The sequence below is a fragment of the Pararge aegeria genome, chromosome 1 (genome assembly GCF_905163445.1).
Source record: "Pararge aegeria chromosome 1, ilParAegt1.1, whole genome shotgun sequence".
NCBI classification, from domain to species: domain Eukaryota; kingdom Metazoa; phylum Arthropoda; class Insecta; order Lepidoptera; family Nymphalidae; genus Pararge; species Pararge aegeria.
This window is the reverse complement of record NC_053180.1, coordinates 14,326,617-14,343,953: the sequence shown is the minus strand read 5'-3', so window position 1 is coordinate 14,343,953 and position 17,337 is coordinate 14,326,617. Positions and strand designations below refer to the sequence as shown.

At 33.8% G+C, this 17,337-nt stretch overlaps 1 protein-coding gene across 7 annotated transcripts in view; it reads left to right on the top strand.

The window, feature by feature from the left end:
* The window catches only part of LOC120623629 (myb protein), a 57,119-nt gene extending 42,342 nt beyond the window's left edge, over window positions 1-14,777 (top strand). For 4 of the 7 annotated variants that reach the window (XM_039889716.1, XM_039889726.1, XM_039889735.1 and 1 more), the window contains 11 exons: window positions 99-196; window positions 430-564; window positions 1,782-1,947; window positions 3,333-3,541; window positions 3,969-4,057; window positions 4,429-4,583; window positions 5,731-5,877; window positions 6,461-6,546; window positions 7,044-7,236; window positions 7,483-7,653; window positions 8,265-9,632. In XM_039889716.1, the coding sequence (XP_039745650.1) occupies window positions 99-196; window positions 430-564; window positions 1,782-1,947; window positions 3,333-3,541; window positions 3,969-4,057; window positions 4,429-4,583; window positions 5,731-5,877; window positions 6,461-6,546; window positions 7,044-7,236; window positions 7,483-7,653; window positions 8,265-8,945 (2,130 nt within the window). In that variant the 3' untranslated portion in view covers window positions 8,946-9,632. Of the gene's footprint in view, window positions 1-98; window positions 197-429; window positions 565-1,781; window positions 1,948-3,332; window positions 3,542-3,968; window positions 4,058-4,428; window positions 4,584-5,730; window positions 5,878-6,460; window positions 6,547-7,043; window positions 7,237-7,482; window positions 7,654-8,264; window positions 9,633-13,373; window positions 13,488-14,411 lie in introns of those variants that run through there. The other 3 variants (XM_039889764.1, XM_039889774.1, XM_039889755.1) reach the window with 2 other exon arrangements.
* The last annotated feature ends 2,560 nt before the right edge of the window (window positions 14,778-17,337 follow it).

Below are 17,337 nucleotides of genomic sequence, written 5' to 3'. Positions count from 1 at the left end.
AAACTTAAGAGAGACAACGAGAGAACAGTCAACTAGTCGGAAAACATAAAATTCTGGATTTTAAAATGTTACTACTTTATATTTTTATTGTGTTTCAGGAGGATGAGAAAGTCATAGAGTTAGTATCTAAGTACGGTCCGAAGAAATGGACCCTAATTGCAAGGCATCTCAAGGGCAGAATAGGAAAACAGTGCAGGTAATTTAAATTACTTTTCTATTGATTTCATTTAATAAACACTAAGTTCTGCGCCTGTCAACACGGTCGCGCTAAAATTTCTTTATATTTATGTAGATAGGTACTTGAGTAACATCCATCCTTTTCTTATAATACAAAACCAAATATATCAGCCACTTTCTATTATATTCGAATACTAGTATTATTAGTACCATAGAGTATGAAAAATGTTAAAATATTTTCTTTCTTCTCAGAGAACGGTGGCACAATCATTTAAATCCATCGATAAAGAAAACAGCGTGGACGGAGCAGGAAGATAGAATTATATACCAAGCGCACAAACAGTTGGGAAACCAGTGGGCCAGGATTGCTAAACTTCTGCCGGGCAGGTTCGTATACATATAGGTACTGTTGGGGACTTTGAAATTGATGTTAACATATTATAACTGTATCTACACACTGTCCATCAATTTATTGTTCAGTGTATTAAGTTTTATGTGCCCGTGATAACCACATCATTCAGTCAGAACGGAACACAGAAATGTTGCTTGACGGAGAAATAAAAAACTCCTGCGGCTCTTATGAAGTCTGTCCCTTTATATTGTTGTATTAGCGTCGCAATATATTAATAATAATATAGTCTTTGTGAGACAAAATATTACTCTTTATAAACAAAAAGCTGAAATTAACAATCGACTTACCAGAAACGGACATAAATTAGTGATATCTGCATATCGTCTGCGAAAAGTGCAGAACTCCTTTGTGGGGTTGAGTATACGCTTTTACAACATGATTCCTAAGGAAATTCTTGACCTACCAATGCATACATTTAAAAAATGTGTAAAAACGCATCTAGTACAGCGAGGATACATTTGATGAATTCCTCAATGACAAGGTAGATTGGAAACAGCCAGCCTCGCTCTTATCTCCTGCAAGATAGCAAAATGATTGTAAATGTTGATGTTGGAAAAGAGCAACTACTGAGTTTCTTGCCGGCTCTTCTCGGTAGAATCTGCTTTCCGAACCGGTGGTAGAGTCACTACAAGCATACATACTTGACGTTTCAAAAGTGCTTATAAAGTAGGCCTACTTGAAATAAATGAATTTGAATTTGAATTTGAATTTTATTAATAATGATTTTACCGAGGCGGTGTGACAACTCAAGAACCTAGAGATATAGTCCCCAAGCTATGTTTTGTCCACTTTAGCTTTATAGCTCGCAGAGCTATTTCAATAACTGTGCTCTATGGTCTTATAAAGGGGAGGCAATTTGGGAATTAACGATTTCTGAATTTTCTCTGGTCGATCGTCGAAATCGATCTATGACTGTATCACAACATGTTGCAGTAAAAAAATGCCTCATTTTCACGTTAAGATACCGAGCATAACTCTTTCCATCACCGGTTTAGGGTCTGAGCTTTCTTATGACGCCCATAGTTAGCGAGAGATGTAAACCGCTGAAGCCAATTTTAGAGGGTCGAGTTCGTGAAGCTTTGCGACTCTATCTGTCAAAACATTCCTCAGTGCCTTAAGACCTGGACTGTGCGTGTTGCCAGTGAAGACATATAGCTGTACACATAATCTCTACTTTATTTCTTGATTCCAGGACAGACAATGCCATAAAAAACCACTGGAACTCCACAATGAGGAGGAAGTACGAGCCGGATCTGCTGGACAGTTTCGATACCCTCAGGAGGAAACAGCCGCGTGCCAAGAGACAGGAGCAAGTAAGCGACGAGCGTAGAGAGAGAGTCGTTGTCGCTTTTAATGATGTTAGTGTGCTTTTTATGTTTTGTTTCTAACTGCATTAATTTGTTTTTGTGTTTTTAATTTTATTTCATTTATTCTAAGTTAAAGTCAAATATTTCTTTATTCAAATAGGCCTATAGATGGAACTTTTGATGCCTACGTTCCAAAAAAACGTATACTTGGTAGTGAGATGGTTGGGATAACTACATTCGTTAACTTAAAAATTCCTTCGGAAATTTAAAAAGTGTTTTTTGTTTTTCCTTTTATTAAGGCTACCCAGTTAATGTGCCCAAACCCTAAAACGGAGAGTTCCATTACTTAAACAACGAATTGTGTGCATTAAAAATACCCTATAGCGACTGTTAAAGACGCGGCGCGGTGTCATATCTGTGATTTGTACTATACGGTCATTAACGTACTTACTGAACTTTATCTTGATATCTTTTATCACTATTGTAAATTAACACATTCTGAATATAACCTTAGACAGCTTGTATTAATTGGTTTTTGATTTAAAAAGAGTGTACACCTTAAAAAATGTAATAAGCAGTAAAACCAAGCAATCATCAGGTCACCGTAAAAATCACCGATAACCGAGCGCTAAAATTGTAGATTACCTTAACACATACACATTTATGCTACACCTACTTTTTTTAATTTTCTTTTAAATTATTTATTCATTTAATTTGCAAAATTAGAGGGTAATGATAATAGGTAGATGTTTAATGTATAATAGATAGTATAATGTAGTGATGGAAATAATTTTAGTTCATTAAGTTTGGTTTTAATATGTTTTTTTAATGTTGTATTCTGTGTTAATCAATGTTTATGATGCATTCCCTTCCTAAGCTTAAATGTGTGCTAACAATGGTCGGTCGAGATAGATAACATAAACAAACTTTGTTATTCTGCGTCAAAGGAAAAAGTACAAATTTTTTCTCGAAAATCGTTATTAAAAAAAATTACATCACTTGCTAAACGAAATCATGATATACTATGAAAAGCTTAATTTGCTATACTTAGCGAAAAGCAGGAGAATCTGCAATCTGTACCCTCTACGCAGGTTTCACTGGATTAAAATCAGGCAAGTATCTTCAGGAGATGTTGACTTTACAATGAATAATTGATAAGTGACTTAACAGTTGTAAAGAGAGTGAAACGTGCATAGAGGGTACATGGCCTAAAATCTTTTTGGTGTTCAGTATAAAGATTAAAGAAAATATAAATTACAGCATACAGATTATCCTGCTTTTTGCTGAGTAATTAAGCTTAATTTTCATAGTATAAACGAAAGAAAATATTTATTAACTCGCTTTGCTACGCTCTTTTTCTGATTTCGTAACACACCTTCTGTCTTCAAATATCCAGGTGGCTAGGTATCGTATGCTTATATCAATATTTATTTCAGTCAAGTCAGAACTGGACGGACCCTTTCAACGAGTCAACCCAAAGCAACTCCTCTAACACGAGTCAACCGTCGAAACAAGTATTACACTTTAGGCAACTATTAAAAGATCAACTGAATAACTTACAACATCAACCTATAAGGAACAAGTCGCCTGATAGAGGAGGCATGGTCGCTGCCGAAACTGTGGAGATCCTCGAATCACCGTTTAAGTGAGTATCATCATAATCAACCTTTTGATAATGTCCCACTGCTGTGCTCAGGCCTCTCACAAGAGGGGCTTGACCCACCACACTGTTCCATGTAGGTTGGTGGGTTTTAACAATCGTTAAAACAGCTTAGTGATAATAGAATTTGTTAGCTTATTCTTGAGGGAGATTATAGGCTATTTAATACTATGGTCCTTAAAAGCCGAGCAAACAACATAATATCGTGGGCGGGTGATGCGATTCGGTGGGTCGGTGTCATGTCGGGGGCATATTAAAATTTGTAAGGCATATACTTACTAGAAATTGTACTAAGTACTGTTAATGGAACGTTATATACAAAGTCGTAATGCGTTTGTCTGTCTATTTAATGAATACTTAATAGTTTATGTTTTTTTAATACTATTTATAACATTGAAAACTTATTTTTCAGATTTGTGAACATAGAACACCTACCCGAAGACTCTGCTGTAAAGAACTATTTAAATCAAGTTGCCGCGGAGAGCAATAATCAGAACACAGGTAGATTATAATAACCATATTAAAAAAAACAACGTGTACACATTATTTTAACTACATGATACATATATATATAACATATTATGAAAATTAACCTTAATTTGCTATACAATAAAACTATTTAGCTAGCGTATTTTATATTATTTATTTATTTCTTATTCTAAAACTATCATTAGACTAATTTAACTCTAGAATACTTGAACCTAATGAGATAGTGTAGCTTTTTTTATAAATTAGACAATACAGATTCTCATGCTTTTCGGGGCGCGCGCTTTTTCAATATATCATGGATTTCCACAAAGTAACGCCACATAGTACATAATACATAATACATAGTTGATCTTCTTATAATACTGAATTGTTATTCTTTACAGTAAATTACTCGGTCCAATCAGAAGAGAGCAAAGAGGTCACAGTGCCAACAGTATATCTGTCTCCAAAGAAGAAGAGTATGGAGACCAACAGTCCCCCACCCATACTTAGGAGAGGCAAGATCAAAAGGCAGGCAGGCATTTCACACAACCCTCATGTGAGTCAACGTATTGTATCATTCTTCTTTATCTTCTTGTTCCAATCATATTTCCAGTATTATCTTAGAGGGTAAAGTGTCGGAGAGCACGTTAAGCTGTCCTGCGCCTGATCTCTTTCCGGTAGTGTCGGATCTGCCGTCCCATGAGACAGAGAGAGGTAATATAGAGTGCACCTGTGCTTGCACACAAACTTGTGCACTGTATAGTAGTGTCAGATCTGCCGTCCCATTAGATTAGACTGTGTGAGAGGGAATAGAGAGTGCACCGGTGCTTGCACACAAACTTGTGCACTATTTAGTAGTGTCTGATCTGCCGTCCCATGAGACAGAGGGAATAGAGAGTGCTTGTACACAAACTTGTGCACTATATAGTAGTGTCAGATCTGCCGTCCCATGAGATTGAGAGAGGGAATAGAGAGTGCATTTGTGCTTGCACACAAACTTGCACAAGTTTTTTATCTATAATATCTCCAGCTAAGTTAGACAATCTGTCTGGAAATTGATCATCATAGCCGAAATCAGTCAGGGAAACTGCTCTTAATGTAGTACGAATCAGTCTGTAGCTCTGATTTTGAAATATTGACCTAGTACTTTTGGAGTCTAAATTTGGCCTTTTACTTTTGTCTGTGCCTCGGATATCAAATTTAGCAACCAAGTAATTTTGACTGGCAACATAAGTTTATATTAGTCGTCTCGAAGTTCTTATAGAGACGGATCTAAGCTTCATGTCAGTCTTCCGTCAGAGAAGGGTTGAGTACAGCAAGACATTAATAAGTCTGATGATGATAAGCACCCAATGTAACTTATCAAGTAAAGTAACAAAACTAACTTTAATGTAACATACAAGTAAGTCTGTAAAATTTTTATGTTACCGTATAAAGTGACAGATTTTTTGCTAATGAAAATGTGACACTTTGTTATGTTTTTGACTTTGGTACGTTTTGTTGTTGTTTAGTTTCAAATGATGACAATTTTTATGAAATTATTATACTTATCAGCTCGCAAATATTTAGTGTGGAGTTTGAGTTTTGTGTTAGGATAAAATTAGAAATAGGCGGTTTGCCATCCCAACTATTTGGCGGTGTTCATAAATAAATAACTTTTTACAATTTTGGAAACTCATAAATGGTTTTTCTTTATTTTCCAGGTATGGGAAAAATCAATATCAAAAGTGATGGAAGGTGCAACTCCCATCAAAGCTCTACCATTCAGCCCGTCTCAGTTCCTAAACTCGCCGGCTGGATTATCTTTCCCTACCTTCGATACGCCGCTGAGACATACACTCGGCAGCAAAGTAAGTTAATACCGATTTGCGTGAACATAAATGTTCGATTTAAAGTTTCTATATAGCACAGGAATTTTATTATTTATCTCTGAGATTTTTGACGACCTCCCTGGTCCCACCAGACCAGAGAAAATTCTGAAATTATGAACGTTCTGAATTCTATAATATGGTATGGGGGCTTCGGCCGTGGCTAGTTACTACCCTACCGACAAGTCTTGCTACAAAGCGATTTAGCGTTCCGGTACGATGTCGCGTTTGAACCTATGAGGGCTATGGGTTTTAATGTAACTTTTATAAGGTCCTAACAGGTAAGCCCGTCACCATCTTAGACTGCAACATGGCAGCAGGATTGCAGTCAATGGCTAACTTGTTTTTACAAAATATTTTATATGTTCCAATGTTTGCCATTTAAGAGAGGCATTGATTTTTTTAAAGTATACCCCTAGAGCTTGTGTGGCCATAGTTTTGGTGTTTAAGAACCCCGTATAGCCTTAAATTTCTCCCACAAAACTGAATATCCAAACAGGTATTCATTGTTAGTACACTAGATATTGTATTGTTTTATTTATCGTTGCATTTCGCTTTTTTTCAGGATCTAGGCGCTAGTCCATTACTTCATACGCCAACGCCTGCAAATTTAACCCCCGGCGGAAGTCAGTTCAAGACTGAAACGCCAAAGTGAGTAGTACATGATGTTTATATTAATGAATGCAAATCTACGATAGGCTTTTTATGACGTTAGATAATGCGTACAATATGTTGTTTGATTGTAAACAATTTTGCTTTGAAACAACTAATTTCTTTTGATTTTAATGCGGTTACTTTTACATCTTATAGTAACAATTGTTTATTTTTTGTTGTTAATGAAGATTATTGTTTATTTGTTTATTTTTAATAGGCTCACAAAACGCAATAACTAAAGATAGATCTAAATATAAGTAATAACAAGTTTTGTCCTGAGCTACAACCCAAAGTATGTGTACAGAACTTGGAATTAATAAATTAAACAAAAAGTAAAGATAAAATTGAAGTTCAAACCAAAGATAATATATACATATAAAACTTTCCTAAAGTTATGTGGAATAGTGCTTAATAATTTGATTTTTAAAAATATTTATCGTTTTGTTAAAAAATTTAAATTATCTTTCTAAACTAGGTATATTTTTTTATTTCAGAACACCAACACCTTTCAAAATGGCTATGGCGGAAATAGGCAAGAAATCCGGCCTCAAATACGAACCGTCAAGTCCGGGCCTCCTCGTTGAAGATATAACGGAGATGATCAAACGCGAAGAGAATTCCGATAGTACTGTACAGCTGAGCGACTCCATGTTATCATCGGCTGCAGATCAGGAAATGAATGTACAGGTATGTTTGTATTGCTTTAGCTATTTTGTCCGCCATTTTGAATTTATGATGACGTCATCAAATCCTAAAACGAAAAGCTTGACCAATTTATCGAGTCCACCAGTCTCGAAGGGCTGCGTAAACTCAGTAATCGTTTTTTAATAACATTCTTTCATCTTTCACGGAGCTATCATATCCCTCCTCAGCTTACAAGCTTATAATCAGAGAAGGTAAGATTTTAATTTAGGATTTATTTACATTTTATAGGTGAACGATTCCGGTATAGGCAGCGGTAGACGGAATACGGGCAAGGAAAACATGCCTTCACATAAAAAGGCGCGCAAAGCTCTCGCACACAGTTGGGGGGCAGCCACCAGTACACCGCATTCTCATTCCCACTCGCAAGTGCCGGACGTGTCTTTCATTGTGGAAACACCAGTAAGTTATACTATCATTGCTTATACATGCATAAAATATAGGAAATACGAATACATACAAGAATTTGCGTTAATCGTATGACGTGAGCTAGAAAGTCGCCAAAAGTGTTAGTGTGATATTTTGTACCTACATTTACTTATTCGATTGCGTAAAAGTTAACTACTTTTGAATACTGGGAAGTACAAGAATACTGTACACCACACTGACAAGTCGCAAAAGTGTTTAATAAAACTAGTTAGTTGTCTAGTGTTTGCATTTTAAATGACTCGTTGGTTCAGTGGTTAACATGTACGACTGCAGATCATGAGGCCCGGGAGTTGGGCCATTAAAATGTACAGGGTTCTTTCATTCTTAGTACTAGCCCGGTGTTTGGACATTTTTGGTGATTCACCCAGTGCCTTGGAGAGCATGTTATCCTGTCGTTCATATGTCCCATTGAACTATATCAGGGGTATATATAGTATACCCCTGAGTGTAGTGTTCTAAGGTCTAAAGCTTCTAAAAGCTGTATAACATAAATCTTTCGAGACAGTTATATATCTTGCTTACATAAAAAAAAAACGACGATAGGAAGAAAGCGTAAGTGTTCAATGTTTTTTCCGTTGTTCCAGAGTAAAACCCTCGCGGGAGACAGTTCAGTGCTCTTCTCCCCACCATCCATAGTGAAGAACTCACTTCTAGATGAATCCACAAGCCTTCATAGCTTGATGAGCTCCGAAAACACACCGGAACCAATGAATATCGAGGAAATGGACCTCGAAAACGTTATCTCAGAAAAAACTAAGGTACAACACAGGTCCTATATCCCTACTAATCCTCTACCTAACACCCTGGATCCTAATTTAATACTCTACGATGACATTTACGAAAACCAGACGGACTTACGGCCCAATCCTAGCATATTTAGAAATATTACTAATATCGAATCGCCTAGAAGCTTTGCGAGATTAAACGCGGAAAGGTTACGTACTATTACAAGTTCGAATGAATTAGCTTGCGATAACGTTAATCGAAGTAATATTAGTAATAACGGTAATAACGTTACAAATAACGGCAGTAACGTTACAAATAACGGTAGTTCGTTAATAGCTCCTAAAGAAGTACTCGCCAATGCGTTGGCCGATCATATTTATAAAGTGACGAATCAAAAGCCGTCTACATCACGTATAGATGAAATATTAACCAATAAAGTTCTGAAAACGAATGAGGTAGAAAAGGAAAATCAATGGTGGCATATAGAGAAAGAATCGGATGATTTGTATAATGAATATTATATGTTTACTAATATGTGAGATTCTGTAATAAAAAATGGTAATAGAACATCGGTTTTAATGTAAAACTAAGTACAAATAGTACGAGTTTTTAGTTTCTTGAAGCACCAATGACTGTTCAGCTCTTTACAAAAAGAAAACTTTAAAATTCGCACTTAGTATAAGATTTTAAAACAAGGAGATGTAAGTATATCTTTCACTTGGCTTTATGATATCCAAATTTACGGAAATCATAAATTGGAAGATATGCAAAATTGCAAACCCGTACTAGTACGGTCTACGGCATAATATTAATTAAAACGTTATACACAAGCAACGTTATTGATAGCAATAACGCTTTATAATCGTCTATTTGATGAATTTTATTCATAAACAGTAGTAGTACCTACTGAAAATTGCAGGATGTTTAGCATTAAATCGATGATGATTAGTTTAAACAGTATTGTACAGAATTGAAAACGGTTGTGAAGTAATATAAAAAACAATTTGTAGTTAGTAATTATGAATTCAGGCCGCCGGCAGCCATGCGTATCTAATGAGATCATAATCAAGAACAAAAAAATATTTTGACTTGTTTTTAATGCGAGAACATGTAAATTTTAATTGATAAATGTACAGGACAGTCGCATATCTCAAGAATTCGATTATACATAAAACTTTCTCATATTGACCATCCTTTCGGCACATCTCGCATATTGCTCTTTGGCTCTGAGTAGGTAACTGATTGTCATTGCATATAATAATAAAAAATCTATGATTTACGCGGTTCTTATTATTGATCAAGCAGAACTAGACTTGATACAACACCACTAAGAAATTGGCAGCTGAATTACCTTATTCGCATACACTTGCGTACATACATATAATCTTAACTAATATTATAAATGTCAATGTGAGTTTGTTTGTTTGTTACGCTTTCATAACCTATTCATAACCTAACTATTCAATCAATTATCACGAAATTAGGCATACACGTCAAGCGTACATATGAAATATGTCCTTTACACATTTTACCAACGAAATAATACTGTACCTAGGAAACTCATTTTATTTCATTGTTCTCATCATCATTCGTTTTTAATTAAAGTTTGTAACATACTAATATATTGCGTAGCGACATTATGCTAAAATTATGCTTAAAAGCAGAATTTTCTTTAGCCCTTTTTAACGTGTCAATGTTGTAACTAAGATTTAACTGCTGGATAGGTCTAGAACCGAATGCTTATAAGAGATCGTGCTTTCTCGTATTCTGATAATACTAATTTCTAAAGCCCGGTAGGCATACATCCGACAAGCGTTTTTAGATTTTCTAATAATACTTTCATGTAGTCTGTTTTTATCTGGTCTGGTTATTTGTAGGGTTTAGGGACACAGAAAAGTAAAAAAAATATTTTTTTATTTTAGACATGTAAAAATTATTTAACATTAACTCGTAAGTATAGTAATAAGTGCACCAAAAGAAGAGATGAGAGTGTAGGCTACCAAAGATGAAAACTTCATCAAATGAATATATCCTTCGATATTAATATATTCATTAATATTAGTTTTTTTTTTTTTTTAATTAGGTTGTACGTTTATAAAAGTTTACCTCAAGTTTACCACGCACCAAATTATTTTAGTGTTACTAGTTTTTAATTATTTTCGTAATAATCGCAAGGATTATGCGTTTAGGTTAGGTTTGTTTTATTTATGAAACGAATTGTTTGTAAAACAGACTCGACTACGGTGACGAAAAAAACATTTCTATATTTGAAATATAATTTTGTTGTTTTGAAAAACATTTTCTGAAATTTATTTTATATAATCCAGTTTTAACAAATTAAATGATGTGCAAATCATATTGTTATGAAAGCCTTTTTGGACTTTCATATAACGCACCATTTTTATTTTAGTTTAACAATATCACGCTTGCTCGGTTCACTTTTTGAATTTCGAACGACAAACGAGTGACTCGAACGTGACTAATGTTATGAAATTAATTTAACAATAGAACAAAATAACTTATCAATTTCTTCGTAGTCGATTAAAGTATTAAAATTGGCTGTACGGATCGAAACCTAGGCGTAGGCTATACGTAGGTTTATGAAGTTAGGCGGTTATAAGTACTAACTATCCCAGTTAGGTGACCTATCCTATCCTTGTATTTATTTATATTGAAAGTCTATTAATAGTATTTTGCTTTGTAATTTTGCGTGTAAATTTATTAACATTTTTTTTCTTTATTTATTCGACCACCATCGTCGTGTGTAATGTAATTACGAAACTATTTATTTTCTATCACTTTTTTTTTGTTAAAAATATTCACAATTTTAATGTAAATCGGCAGCTACTTAAAAGTACTTTATTTGAAATGATAAAATGGCATCTCCCCGTGACCCGATCCTCCACCTTGCAACATTACCTATCCTTTCCAGTACAGATACAAAATCTAATAAGCGATTTCTATCCCACCAAAGAGAAATAATTAAGCTATTAAAAAAAGTCAAGTTTGAAAGATTTTTGGTCCATATTGCCTCATTAATAAAAATAAAATATTGAGATTTTTTTTTTAGCTTTTTTTGTAAAGGAACTATTTACATGTCAGTATTTATATTAAACAATTTTTAATTTGAGTTTTTTCACATTCTTGACTATTATTATAACTCTTTTTATCTTTTGGTTTATCAAAAGGGATGTTATTCAAATCGCTTATCTAATTTGTATTTCCATCTTTCCCTGTACAATATTGACAGACCAGTGTTGAATCTACATTTATGATATTTATTTGAAAAAACTTATTTATTTTTCTTGTTGAACATTTGTTTTTCTTTTTGTTAATAATTTATGTTTATTTTTTTTTAAATTGTTTTAATTTATTTTGTAGTGGTAGTTTTTATGTATTATGACAAACTTTTCTTTGTAAGATTATAGTACGATTGTGTTTCTCTGTATTGTAGTTTAGTCACTGTCAATATTGTTAGTCCATTCCAAAGTCCAAAAGAGACCCTATGTCATTTTTTATTTCAATAAATGTACTTAATAACTACTTTTTTGTTTGTTTTCACCTTAACGCTGCCTTATAAGCCTTCGATCAATATTTTATTCACATAACATTTTATTTATAAGTTGCGTTTGTGGCATTTTTTAATTCTGTGCCGATTTGTGTAAACAAAACAAATTCCACTTAATAGTCATCAAATTTCTGTATAGTTGAAAATGTTAGGCTCTGAGTTGTACATTTGCCTTGGAAAAAATAATGAAAAACCAATTTCCTAAAGTTATATACGTATTTTGAAGTTGTGGAGGCATAAAATTCTTCACGATTGCAGTTGTATTATTTTAAAAAGACTGTTTTGGGGTCGTCAAGGTATGTCACACCCGCCCATGGAATATGAATCTGTAACAAAAATGTCAGCAATATATTTAAATAATACTGCTAGCGATACTTCCACATTCGAATGAAAAGAAAAATAATGTTATTTTTTCGTTAATTACAAAAATGAAACAACGGAAACTCAAAATATTAGTCATCTGATTCCTTCCAATCGCAACCGCACTATATACACTGTGGGTGTGCAATACATGCCGAGTCTTTGAAGTAGCCGACGCCCACCTTTCAGTATGAGGCGATGACCGCTTTAAAGCGCGTAAACTATTTGAGCGGACCAAGTATATATTACAACGCACTTCAAGATTATTTAAATCTAAGCTAAATATCTGAAATTTTCAGCTAATAATACTATATTCTCTACATACTCGTACAGTGTCCTTAGTCTTAAGATTTATACGCTCGCAATCGTAGAGACTGTTATTAAACTGGAGTATCACTATGATGACATAGTAAAATGGAATGTTCAAATTCGTCCGCACTTCTTCAGGTAGCGCTCTGGGTTGAGCTGCAGGATTAGTGACTCTAAAATGTGCTTAATAAGGTCCACTTTACTTTATCATCATTCGGTACTCGTAAACGACTACGATTGGACGTGAACGGCACATGCAAAACTTACCTATACTAATGCCCGTTTTCACGAACGTCGTACAAGGCAATGTAACGCCTATTCGAAGAACATTCCGAGGCATACATTTATTTACCTTTCACCAATCGATTTTCACTACATGTCTATAGTCCTTGCCATAAGGTGTGCCATTTTGTAGCCATCAATAAAAACGAAATAAATTTTTTTTTTCATCTGTCAAGTGTCAGTTTACGAGTCTCCTAAACATTACGATTTTCCGAATGGAAGTCGTAACTTTAGATAGTGCATAACGTTAGTCATCACATACGATTTCGTGAAACGTTTTTTTTTTCTCTGAAAAATCATCTGCATCTGATTATGGCTATTCCTAGGTTTAGTGAAAACGGGCATAAGTTCCTCTGGTGGTCGTAAAAGATCATTATTACAATAAATTTCAAACCATGTTTCGTTGGAAAAGGTGTATGTTTAAACGAACTCCTCGGTTTTTCAATAGATATCTCGTGTAACCGGGGAGCCATTGATGACAAAGAAGTCCGCAGTGCGCTCCATTAAGTTCGACCAGGAACCCCCGGATGACGTTTACGAGGAGCGGACATCTTTTATATTGGTTTGTATTTTTACTTTTAAGACTAGAGATTATAAGAGAGTAATCTTGGGTAAGGTGAAAAAGTCTATGTGTATTTTTATAAATAAACAACACAAACAAGGTGGAGAGTAAAACACAGAGAGAATTTTTAAAACGACCTAGTATATCATTATTTCAATATTATGTTTATTTTGTCTATTTCATATGATACCCTAAAAACCTTCATTTCAAGGTCTTGAAGTACTACAACAATACATTCTCTACATTTAATAAATGTTTAATTTTCAATTACAATGTTCTCATCTGAATAAGATAGCCACATAAGCGCTGTCAGTATAATTAAGTAGTTCAAATAGTAGGAATCCGTATTGGACAGTATTATTTTTTCATATAGGATGCATTGCAGAGCATAGCCCAAAATAGAACTATTTAATTGTTAAATATTTTGACGGCCGATTGGCGCAGTTCGCAGCGATCCTGCTTTCTGAGTCCAAGGACGTGGGTTCGATTCCCACAACTGGAAAATGTTCGTCTGATGAGCATGAATGTTTTTCAGTGTCTGGATGTTTATGTGTATATTCTAAGTATTCATGTATATTATTTATAAAAATATTCAACAGTCATCTTAGTACCCATTAAACAACTACGCTACTTTGGGGCTAGATGGCGATGTGTGTATTGTCGTAATATATTTATTTATTATTATTTGTGAGATTGACTGTCAAAAGAGATTTTTGTACAAACGCACCAAGGTGACAATTAAATTTAGTTTATGATTTGTACAATAACCGGTTAGTAAACGCTCTACGTTTATAGGTTGTTGTCTTTGTTGTTGCAAAGAAAATATTTTGCAGAGCTGTCAATTTAGTTAATAGATTTCCGTACAACCGGATCATTGACATTTCGATCTTTAAATCATAGGATTGAATAATCTTTATTTTTCAGGCCGATAATAAATGGGAGACGTTCGTATGCGGGAAAACTCAGGATCAGCTCGATTTAACTATGCTCGCACATCAGTATCTTAGGAAAACAGCGTTGAAACCACGTTCGTTAAATTTTTAAGCGTATCCATTCTCTTGTAATTAAATCTACATTTTATAATAAACGAAATGGCGCGTGACCTCAAAATATGGTATGCCAAATAAAAGAACTCCGAGAATTAATCTGATGACGAAAGCACAAACCAACGAATATTGTAACCACAGAATTTAGAACACACAGAAATCGACTAATACTGAAGTAACATGAAAATTAAGCTTAATTTGCTATAGTCCGCAAAAAGCAGGAGAATCTGTATGGTGTAATTTATAATTTTTTCAATCCTTATACTCCACACCAAACAGATCTTCGGCAATGTACCCTCTACGCACGTTTCGCTCCGAAACCTGAGAATCCTCAGGAGATGTTGACTTTATAATTAATAATTGTTAAATATTTGATTCTCCTGCTTTTCGCGGACTATAGAAAATGAAGCTTTATTTTCATAATATGTCATGGATTTCCGCAGAGTAATGCCTGCTTCTATCCAATAATACTGAGGTATCAAAATCCACTCCACCTTAGATTGGTTTCTCGAACAAACGGTTAAACACTTCATATCATTTAGCAGTTGACAGTAATTATTTTACGTCTAATCTTCTAAGCGCTCAACATTAAATAGGAAAATGGGAAAAAAATGTGATTTAGCAATATTCAGCTGGTGTACAGAGAGACGTGCTCAGGGCGTTTTCACTGTTTTTGGACACAATACACTGCATACAATAATGGCTGAATGCGGTATGTTCCTAATTCAATGTATGTAACAACGAAAACTTTGGTATACGGAACAATAAATGCGCTTCATTAAGGTAATAATCACACCGATCTAAGCAGCCTTTTTTTTTTTTTAAGCAGCCTAGAAATAATGCAAGAACTATATCTGTATGTAATTTTAGCTGCAAAGGCTGCCTTCGTTATGCCATAGTGGTTATTTTTTAACCCCTCACTAAATCCTATATTTCATTCAAAATTCAAAATTCAAAATTCAAAATTCATTTATTTCAAGTAGGCCTAATATAAGCACTTTTGAAACGTCAAGTCTGTCTGTTTGTAGTGATTCTACCACCTACCGATTCTACCGAGAAGAAGCCGGCAAGAAACTCAGCAGTTGCTCTTTTCCAACATCAACAATTTACATTTTCCATTTTAACATTCATTTTTCTATCTTGTGAGAGCTGAAAGCGGAGCCGGATGCTTCCAAGCAACCTAGTCATTAAAAAATTCATCAATTGTATAGTAACCTCGCTGTAATAAATGTGTTTTAACAAATTCTTTAAACTTGTGCATTGGCAGGTCCAAAATCATTATTACACTACCTAGTTCTGTTTAGCGTTTTCAGTTGTAACGACCCATTCGTTGTTGAGTGACTTTAAGGTATTCGTTGGTACGACATCCGTTGTATCGTGCTTTCGTATTTAGATAATTACTTAAAGCAAACTTTCGGTGCTGTTTTTCAGCTTGTCACAATTCGTGGTCACGTAGCAGATTTAATAGAAGGCAGTGCCTTTTATAAAGGTGTGTTGATTTTTTTGTATTGTAACCATTCATTCATTAAGTTCTTAGAATTTCTTTTACTGCTATTCTACCTTCCTAGTTATATTTCTGTGGCTCGTCTTATAACATTTCTTTATCACTTTCTTATTTATTAACCTTGAGTAAAGTTAACGACAGTAAAATGTGTGTTAATGTTTGCCCTACTTATGTACAATCCCTCTTTTTCTTCTTCTTAATGAGGTATAGAGTTCCGCCTATTGAATGAATGGATTTAATCTTTATCTATTATAAATATTTTTCCCGAATCGTGTTGAAACTACCAAAATTACTGTTTCAATTTTGGTATTTCTTTAACATTTTTTCTTTTAAGAAATAGACAATAATTTCTGTAAATCTTCAATCAATAAGTAGTAAAGTATTTTTGTAAATAAGAATAATCGTGTGATTTTAAATTTCGTTTCATAGTTTATAGGGTTTTAAACTTTAGACATTATAACGATTTTATTTTCAGTTAGTTATGAATATTGTTTTATTTATTTATTTTAGACTTCTTTTTCCAACGCTAACAAAGTGATTCGATGTTTTGTAGTATTTGCCTTCTATTCTTTATATTTTGTATCAGCTATATTAAACAGATATTTATGTGTAATGGAACTGTTACTTCAGATCTTTTATCAAAAATAAATTGTGATACGAATTACAATAACAGTTTGGCTCCTGAATTAAAGACCATAAATAATAAATAATCGTTTATAAAACAAATTATTTGAAGAAAATTCGCTTTTATAAGTTTAACTCAAATAAACTTAATTCAATTGGTTTAAAAGGTAACTAAAAAAATTAACAAAATTGCTTAAATTGCAAAATCAATTGTTTCTATATAACTATAAACGAAAGAAGTGGAAGTTCTGTGATTTATTATCAGACACGTTAGATTGATTTCAAAAGCAATAAAAGTACCAATAAAAATTTTTCATGTGAAATCGTAATTGCTACCCCACAAAATTAAGCATATAATTAATATTTTGTACGGGATATTATTTGTACGAAGCTCTTTAACATCGCGATTCACGTCTGCGTTAATTTACGCCTCATTAAAATTGAAGGTAGAATATTAAGTTACAAAATATAATTATATTTATGCTGTATCATAAGGTTTAAGGTATGTTATATTATTTACCTGTGTGATTTATGTATGAAAAACATTAGCATTTATTAATTATTATTGTTAAATGCTTGTTCCCTCACGAGCGATTATACAATGTGAAGGTGTCGATTCTTGCAAGACCATTTTTTGTGTTTTTCTTTTACTTTTTGACTTCATTGTTTTGTGAAA